Source organism: Myxocyprinus asiaticus, chromosome 26, assembly GCF_019703515.2.
Source record: "Myxocyprinus asiaticus isolate MX2 ecotype Aquarium Trade chromosome 26, UBuf_Myxa_2, whole genome shotgun sequence".
NCBI lineage: Eukaryota > Metazoa > Chordata > Actinopteri > Cypriniformes > Catostomidae > Myxocyprinus > Myxocyprinus asiaticus.
The window spans coordinates 27,115,865-27,125,999 of NC_059369.1; the positions used below are offsets into that span (position 1 = coordinate 27,115,865).

Sequence of the window (10,135 nt, forward strand, 5' to 3'; positions counted from 1 at the left end):
CGGCTTCTTTATAAAGGCTTTGAATGGGAATTGTTCTGAAGGCTCCAAGAGCTAGACGTATTCCCTGGTGGTGTATTTTGTCAAGTGTTCCTTATATGACTTCCTTGCCTGACCATACACAGTACTCCCCTAATCCAGTCGGGATCTAATTAATGTTCTGTAGAGACGTAAAAGAAAGAATTTGAAGTCATTCACTACTTTGATGGGTTCTCCCTTCATACTCAACTCCTGGGTCGGGGTGTAAGGAACGGAGAAGGCAAAAATGCATACACACTGACTTTGTTTTGGAAAATCTGAATACGTTCTTTATTGACCAGTTGTTTATTTTATTTATGCATAGTTGTAGCTGTCGTACAATTATATTCATATTTTTCCCCCTATAGCATATGCATAGGTCGTCAACGTATAGGCTCCGAAAAATGTGAGGGTCAATAACTTTGATTATACTACTGATTTTGATGCTGAATAAAGTCACTGAAAGGATGCTCCCTTATGGGACTCCTAGCTCTTGTACATGTGGGTTTGATAGTGTAGTTCCTACTCAAACGCGAAAACATCTGTTTGTCAAGAAGTTGGAGATAAAGATGGGTAGGTAGACTCTGAGCCCAAGTTCATACAAGTCTTTGAGTATCCCATATGTTAAAGGCACAGTTTAAAAAGGCAGTTGTCTAATGAAGAGATCTTTTCGAAAGATTTTGCTAGAATGTTGGTTATTTCTTGGATCGTAGTTACAAGAGAGTGTTAAAATGGTGAAAAACTTCAGAGAAATTGTACATTCAAATACATTTTTACCTAAAATCTTTGCTAATAAAAAGTGTCAAATATCTGTACACATCCTTTTTAGGTAAAGTGACTTTATTTAATACCACAATTAAAAGTTTATTAATTTCATTGCATTACATAAAATACCAAACCAAGTGGCATCTGCAACCGAACAATACTAGACCTTTTCTCAGCACTAACTTGCAACCATTTTGCAATTGCTTTTAACCAACTGATCCCAAGGTCATTTTAAATGGATGCAAGTAGTCATCTGCATCCACAGTTGAGTTCCTGTAGAATCCACAGTCAAGTTCCTGTAGCTCAACTTGTACAGCATGGTGCTAGCAATGCCAAGATCATGGGTTTGATTGCCAGGGAACACACAAACTGATACAATGTATACCTTGAATGCACTGTTAGTTACTTTGGATAAAATCTGCCAAATGCATAAATGTAAAAAAACGTTAAGTGTTCAGTTCTCCATAAATGTATACACCACAGGTGTAGTTCATCACATAAGTTTCCAAGTTTGAAAACCAGCAAGTGTCCCAATCCTACTTATCTTAATTATGAACAGTCATTTTCAAATGAAGTATTTATTTCAATTTAAAACTTAACACACATCTTGTTGCAAAATAATTTGCTTTAAAAAATGCCACTTGATTTTAAAATGTTCTTATATAGTATAATGGCATTCATATATTTCAACTGCTGCTTAACTGAAAATACTTGTAGGATCCACAATATATGAATATAAACTATGGGCCACATGAAACACGAGCAGAACAAATGTGTAAATCATTATTAAAACCATTCTAATGTAAATTTAATTCAATGGGATAATTTATACAAGACACAAATTTGTTCTGCTTGTGTTTCATGAAAAAGGCCCAATGTGTGAAGAAAACAAGGTCAGAAGAATGTGGGTAACTTTATGATGCAAACAAAAATCAAAATGACAGAGACATTTTGGAAAGAAAATTAGATAATAAGCACACACATTTCTAAGTAAATATGGAAAACTGTGGTCGAGTCCCATTTAATGCATTTACTACTGCACTTAATGTACAAAAAAAATCCTTGTCTGTCTCTTTCTTCTGTGCTAGAATCTTTACTACTCAAGCCACTGTGAGAACTTGGCAATCCTATACTGCAGATGTTGTTAAACTATGTATGACAAATTGCTTGCTATGTGTTTCATTTATAAGTCGCTTTGGATAAAAGCGTCTGCTAAATGTAAATGCATTCAGTACACTTACTCTTTCTTTTTCTGCCGTAGGCCTTTTCTTTTCGGACTTTCACTCTCTGAATCACTGCTGCCCTAAAAATCCATGAAAATCCATTTTGAATGTATGGCACTCAGATTAAATGGCTTGAAAATGTAATGTATCATTTGCATCAATGTCGAGAAAGCTTTAAATACACAGAAGCATGTTTACACTACTACTTAGACTGTCAAGCCTGATCAGGTCTGGGTTCAGGCCCAAACATAAATGTGTTTACATTTTTGTAAGCAACCATGTCAGAAATTACTTAAGTCCAAGAAGCAGAACATCATGTCAACTTGCTGCAAATGTCAATCTAGTTTTTCAGCTACTGTAGAGGTAGCATGAAAGCCACCACTAGGAGTCAGTGTTGACAATGAATTCTCCAGACAACCAGCATACCTCGGCTCCAATGTTGAGGCGGGCAGGCTCTTGTCTGCTCCGACTGGATCTTCTAACTCCATAAACATCTGGATGTTCCTCCCACATCTATGATCATCAGGGATACAATTAAAGTAATATAATAATATATTAAACATTAAATCATCAAATAAATATTATCTCCACGATTAAATCCAATGCAAATGTTTCAGTATTGATCTTAAAATTTAATGAGCAAGCTGGCCTGTTTTTGTACCATTACCTTCTTCACATCTGCCATGTTGTCTTTCTTCCTGACTGGTTTGTCTTTGACCTGTGCTGAGGTTTGAAGGGACTTGGACCCAATGGATTCATTCTCAGACTCAGAGTGACTCTCAGAATCAGAGGTGCTGTTGGACTCAGAATGGCGGGAAGGGGCCCTTTCACTTCCTTGCTCACTCTCTGACTGACTACCAGACTCTGATCCAGAGTGGTTAGATTCTTCTGATGCAGAGTTGCTACAATAATAAAGATGTGTATGTTCAGAAAGAGTTCATAGATCTCATGGTTGGTGTTCCTAAATATTGTGACTGACCTCCATTAATTTACTAGGAATTATATTAATAGATTTCAAATGAACTGTTATAATGAATTGACTGACAAAATAATCAGTGCCCCAAGTCTGTCTTTTGATAATCGCCTAGAAAATCCCAGATTCAGATATTAATTTTTAGTGTTTTTAACTCCTCATTTTACTCTTAAAGCACTAAATCTTTGTATTAAAATGGCAACCAAGAGACCATTATGTTTAGAGCAATCAAATGGTTGCTTCAATCATTGCTTGTTCACAGGGCCGTAGCATGGAATTCAGGGCTCCCTGACTCTATATTGCTCTGGGCCCTTCATATTAAAAAACACAGTTAAACACACACACAAACTAAACTGAAACTAGAAAACAGCAACTAGTCTAAAACTAACAAAGTGTGAAAATGACTGAAAACTAAACTAAACTGCCAAAAAGCTCGGAGGATCATCAGAGACTCCAGCCATCCGAGCCATGGGCTGCTCTCACTGCTACCATCAGGCAGGCGGTATCGCAGCATCAGGTCCCGCACCAGCCGATTTCATGACAGCTTCTTCCCCCAAGCAATCAGACTTTTGAACTCTTGATCTCTCACGATCAATATACATCAGCACTGCACTTTATTAATCTCACACTGGACTGTCATAAATTATATTCTCTCTTAACAACACACTGGCAACTGACTGTCAACCGACAGCCTGAATGTCAATACAGTACAATACAACCTACTGTACATTTTATATATACTATATATAATTTTTTTTTTTATTATTGTATAATGTGTATTCTATATTGTGTGTATTGTATACTATACATTGTATTTTATTATTTGTATATTGTGTTATATGTAATTATGTGTATACTAGATTTTAAATTGTGTTGTGTTAATCTGATGTTTATTGTAAATTGGTATATGTCTCATCACTGTCACGACTACTATGTTGCTCGGAACTGCACCCAAGACATTCACACACTATTGCACTTGTGTAAATGGTTGTATGACAATAAAAGTGAATTGATTTGAAATGTAATCTTAAATAGATATCATAACTAAAAAAATACAAACTATAATAACCCTGGCATAAACTGAAATTAACCACTAGTTTTTAAAAGAATGCTAATTTAATTAAACACCAACACACAAATGACAACACCTTTAGAATCATTCATTTAATTTACAGATTTAAGAATACCTTATTTTTGCAGTTACATTGAGCATGGGTGAAGAGACATTTAAATATAATACTGTTTATTGATGCTTAAATTCAGCTCTTGTGTGGATTTGGCAAAGGTATCTTTCAAATGTACAAATCCAAAAAAATTTAAAATTAATATTAACCTTTCACAAAAACTTTTTGATGTACAGTGATCTTCCCACTTAAACATATAGACTGCAGTTAAAGGTTTACATAATCTTAGGTCATCTTGTGTCAGACCACATGATCTGCTGTACTTTGCCCTTTGAGTCTTAAATTAAATGCAATGCCTTGTGTTTTAAAGGCACTCCCCTTCCTACTATAAACGAAAATCAATCTTGAAATACAGAGCTCATGACTTCCTTACATGGTTAAAAGTTAGGCTAAGCAACTATTATGTAAAGTATTATTCCAAACTATGATTACTGTATTTTATCATATGACACAACTCAAACATACCAAAATGTTTTCGTTATGCCTCAACTGAAAATATTTAATTTGATACATTCATGGGAACACATAATGCTGAGCTAAACATGAGACCGGGCACATTAAGTGATATGTTGGAACGCTGCTAGAAACTACCTCCCCCTTCATTTGCTAGGGGGAGCACAACAGCTGCTGATGAACCAGCCATACCAGCCAGACTGTCCTTATATGGCTACTGACATCACATATGGGCAGACCTAACCTCTCACCTGAATTCTCATTGGCTGCATATCGCTAGACAAAGAAAGGCCCAATCAAAACTCAGTATGAAGTCATATGACCTCCAAAATACTTCCTGCTTCCACTGCCTGTAGTTCCAAACACCTTTTATGTAATGCTGCAACTAATACAAGCTATGCAGCATAAAGCAAGAGCCATTTTGTGACTTTGAGGCACTCCAGCCATAAAATTAAGACAGTATCATACAGGGATTAAACATAATAGCATTTTATGTTGAACTAAGCTATGTGATAACATAAAATATAAAGCATATAGGCTTTAGCATTGAAAAATAATGCATCTATAAAATCTCTTTCAGCTCTTACAGCTTACAGTAATGTGTAGAAAATGGCTGCCTGGGCAAAACAACAGTAAAGCTATGCTTTAAGTGTATCAAATTGATAAGTGCTCTTATAAGCATCTTTAACACAGAAGAAATTACTTTCTTTCAACCTGTAAATGTTGGCAAACATCTTTTGAATCCAGGGCTATATGTCAATTCTAGACAGTGTTGGGTGTAATGCATTATTAAGTAATTAATTACTGTACTTCATTGAAAAAAGGGATTACTCTTAAAGTTTCAGTAATTTTGTTACTTCTGATGTAATTGTGTTAAATACTGTATTGACTATAGAACAATTCTATATAAAACAATAGTGAATATAAAATCTAAATTTAACGTCTAATGTTAAATGTATGTTTTCTAATTTAATGCAGCCCCCTTAAATTCTTTGGCCAGTTCATGAATAATGTATTTGATTTTATATGATTTATTTGAAAGAATTAAAAAGAACAATTTCATGTCTATCCTTGTATTTTTCATCTGGTCAAGGTTGATAAGGGTTTTAGAAAGTAATTAGTAATAAGTAATGCAATTACTTTTCAGAGAGTAATTAGTACAGTTATCTAATTACACTGTAGAAAATGTAATTAGTAGTTAGTAGTTACTTTTAGAGTAACTTACCCAACACTGATTCTAGAGAACCTATACACTGGAACTATTATATCAAATCACTGCATTAAGCTTGTGTAGAAAGTTGTTAAGGTTTTATTTTTCCCCCATTTAGAATGTATCAATTCAGAATAAAACTACTGACAGGCACAGCCATATTAATTGGACAGGCCATAAGCCCTACATAACTTAGTACATCAAAACATTCCTGTGTTCAATTATATCTTTTTTTAGACAGATATGATGTCCACTTCTATATAACAGGGTAAGGGTCGTACCTTATATTTTATGAAAATTATAAAAGCTACATTAATTCTGTATGCAGATTTATAAAATACTACTCAAGGTAAATGACAATTCCATGTTGCAATTATGGCTGTGTGGATACATACTTTCATTGCCATGTGTTGACTTATGGGTACTTTTTCAAAAATCCACTGAATAAGACAGATAGACAGACAGATAGAGAAATATCTGGGAAAGATGAGCTGTGCATAAGTTTGTGATAATATAACCCAGTGTTGAATCTTTACAACTCAATAGTTCAACAGTTCCTGTTTTCTTATGTAAATGAGCATAACTGTGATTGTAAAGTCTAGTGGTCGACCGATATATCGCCCAGGCCAATAAATCGGCTGATATTCAGAATTTTTTAATTATCGTCAACGGCCATTACATTTTCCCGTTTGCTCGATTTGTTCTTGAGCAGTGAGAATCACCTGCTTGCATGTGACACGACTGAGACATGCAAATGACCAGTCATGGTTCATTTTGTTGTTACGTGCCATCGTGTTACTACAATAGACCGGTGTGCAACACAGTCTCATTTAAATGGACTGCATATCAGAGCCACGGCAGACACGTTTGAGCTCATAAATGTGAAAGTGCTCACCTGTTTCATTCTCCCTCTCTCTCCTCAACAGTTCCCTGTAACTTTTAACTGTCTTGTCTTATGATAAAAAGGCAAATATCAATAAAACTAATATCATATACCTTCTGCAAATATGCGCATATCTACTTTAAACAGATTCACGAACCTCATGAAAATCCAGCATTTTCTTCCTGTCGAGTGCTCATCTAATATCTTTCTCTGAAGCGTGTATTCTATCAGCCAGAATCAAAAACTTCAGGATCAAAAGTTCCTCTGTTTCACAATTTATGACTGTCAGTCCGTGACAATCCAAGCAGGCAATCCAGGCCGTTTAAACTGTCAGGAGATTGCTATTGCTCACGGTGGATCCACATGAGCACGAGTGCAACTTCAAGGTAAAAGCGTTTCACAGGTGCTATGAGTAAATGTCTTATTCGCTGTGCACTGTATGTACAATTGGTTTTGATTCTGTATTTTTTGAGAAAATGTGATTGTTAATGCACACATGCCATTCATGGTTGCTGGACTACTGTGTGTTCTGTTATTTCCTTCTTCCTAATATATAAACAATTTTTTCATGTGCAAATAAATTACAAATATTTGATGACTAAACAGAAATCAGAAGAAAATGCTATCTACCACTTAAAACAGAATATTTGTTTTTTAAATTTTTAAGTTAAAGTTTTGTGTGAAATTGAGTAAATATAGTGCTAAATAAGAGTTTATTAATTTTTTTACCAATTTTATGTTTATGTTATTTACTTTATAAAATTGTGTAATGTACCGGCCACCCTGCTTTCTGGATATCGGCATTGGCTATATCGGTCGATCACTAGTAAAGCGACCGTAAAAATGTTCTTCCACTGCATTTTCCAATAAGAACAGGACAGTCTTTTTCTTTTTTATTTGGTGTGAGGGGACAATTAGGGTACATGGTTATTTACAATAGATCATTTGTATTGTTGTATCATCAATTGTCTTTTAGGTGCAAACAAAAATTTTGTTTTGTTGGAAACCATTATGACTCAAACCTACAATTTTGGTCATCAACAATGGGGATAATTAATTCATCTTTATTTTTTCATTGCAAAAATATGCCAACATATTTTTAGGAACATTACTTATTATATACAGTATTTTATTTATTTTTCTCAAGTGGTTTTAGTTTTGGAATAAATGTGTTCAGCATGTAATGAATTAATATGATAATATGAGGTAACACCACATGTCATTAGGTAATTCTACATAAAGATATGATACCTTTAACCTATAATATATAGATCTTAATTTACACAGGTCCAGGTTGTGTGAGACCAAACAAATAACACTTAAGGATGGGACACCATCCTTTTGTTATTTTATAAAACACTGTCAAGTAAAAGTAATTAAACTTCCTGCAAATGTAATGGCCTGTCAAAAAGAAAAAAAAAAAAAAAAAGGGCAATTGTACAGGCAAAATAAATAAAATAAAAAAATATAATTTATAATATAATAATGTCAAAAACAAAAATCAAGGTTATGTTAAACACACAGGCCCATGTGTATACATATATATAAAAATAAATAAATAAATAAACTAACTTTTCTAAAATGTGATACTTTAAACACTGAAATTGTATGTTGTGGATATCATTAAAATGGTAAATTCCAAAATTATTGGCTCTGCATAAAACTGAACAAGTCCTGTATATGGGAAATGCTACATTAATTTATAGCTATCAATTGCTCAACTGTTTCTAAACACGTGTGATGTGAGAGAAAAACTGTTTAAAATGTAATTAACCTCACATAGAGTGGTGCAATGCAGCACATACTAATCAGACAATGTCATTTCATACAGTCACTTTAAAACTGAAAATATTACAATTCTAAGTACTGCTCAAAACTCTATAAAAACACTGGGCATCTTAAGTACAGATTTTGGTAAAGTCCATCAGTAAGGCCCATAGGCCTTGTATTCAGTTTTAAAAATGCAAGCAAAATTAGGGTGAGGCTATTCATCTATGCCAAGGTCAATGATCCGAAACCCAAATATTTCACGGACACTGTGGTTTAAACAATTGCACAGGTGATCAATCATGCTTGTAAAGGTAAACAATCAAGACACATGTTAAAAAAGGAGAAAAATATGAAAGATCGTACCTGGAAGCATTGCTTTGGGTCGAGCCTTCGTCTTCCTGCTTTTTATTCTTATTCTTCATCATGATTTTGTCTTGGGTTTTTGTTAATGATGGTCTTTTGTCCAGGTATTAACTGTCAAAAGTTGAAAGTGGGATGAACCACCGAGTCAGTCGGCTTTTAAGGACAGCAAAAAAAAAAAAAAAAAAGTCCTGCAGTTGCGGCATATGGAAAAAAGCAACTTGGACTCAGACGATTTAAAATAATGTTACATTATTTCTTAAGGTATAAAGCACCGGAACTGAAATGACACCTGCTTGACTCTATTCGTTGTCAAATAACACACGTGTCGATGGCATTTCAAGGCAACAGATTCACACAGGCACATGCACAAATTCTTACTGCGTCATCAGACAAAGGACGATTAAAACATCACGATGAAACAAAATCAAATAGACAATAGAAAAGAAACAATGTAAACATACCTATTCCATTGACAGGAGGATTGTAGCAGTACATTCAAATCTGACAAAACAAATCGCTTTGTTTGGCCATTAGAACAAAGCAAAAAAAAACATATAAAATATTCCATGACTTCGATGAAAATAATACTCGGAATAATATTCGAAACGAAAAATAGTAGCAGTAATCCAAGGCTGGCTATTTCACTGGAGAGCGTGTGTGTGTGTGTGTGTGTGTGAGAGAGAGAGAGGAGCCCAGCAGAGCGCACTAAAAATGGAGGACCGCCATGGCTGCCAGTACAAGGCAGTGAAAACAACGACTGGCCACTCTACGCACGCAGCAGAGCATGTTTCGACGAAACAAAGTCACAAAATCTAAATTTTAGATTCCAAAACGTAAAAAAATGAACGAATTCGCGCGACTATGGTGTCCTGAGCGGAACTCAAAGTTCACCAAAGTTGAGACACAAGTGCTAAAGAGAGCCGTGCGAGGCTCAACGCTCTCCCCTTCCCAAGGTTCATCCGCCATCTAAAGCGCCTTCCTAGCTCTGAGAGCTTCAGCCTTTGATTGACGTTCTCTCCATTTACCCAGAGCTCAGGTGATGAACCAAAGTCCCACCCCTTTTATTTTAAATAAAAACTAGTTGTTTTACAGATAAATTAAAGGGTAAAGGTAATGCTAAACAACAGTTATAGTATTTGAGTAAATGATTAGTAGGCACCAAGGGCAGTTTTATCCTTTTTCTTTATGATATTAATATTTCTGTGAGCCTTCACTTCCTGCACAGACAGGAAATGAGACACAAGGAGCCATTTTGCAATGTTGGACTACACTGGACACCATTTGGACCATTTTAAC

At 34.9% G+C, this 10,135-nt stretch overlaps 1 protein-coding gene across 6 annotated transcripts in view; it reads right to left on the bottom strand.

Moving 5' to 3' along the window:
• The window catches only part of LOC127417418 (chromodomain-helicase-DNA-binding protein 2-like), a 38,638-nt gene extending 28,794 nt beyond the window's left edge, over window positions 1-9,844 (bottom strand). For all 6 annotated transcript variants that reach the window (XR_007893272.1, XR_007893271.1, XM_051657465.1 and 3 more), the window contains exons 1-5: window positions 9,301-9,844; window positions 8,840-8,950; window positions 2,671-2,905; window positions 2,430-2,516; window positions 2,022-2,083 (exon numbers count right to left, since the gene is read on the bottom strand). Coding sequence is in view for 4 of the 6 variants with exons in the window: in XM_051657465.1 (XP_051513425.1) it covers window positions 2,022-2,083; window positions 2,430-2,516; window positions 2,671-2,905; window positions 8,840-8,901 (446 nt within the window). In the remaining 2 variants the exon portion in view is untranslated. The remainder of the gene's footprint in view (window positions 1-2,021; window positions 2,084-2,429; window positions 2,517-2,670; window positions 2,906-8,839; window positions 8,951-9,300) is intronic.
• Window positions 9,845-10,135: the final 291 nt, after the last annotated feature.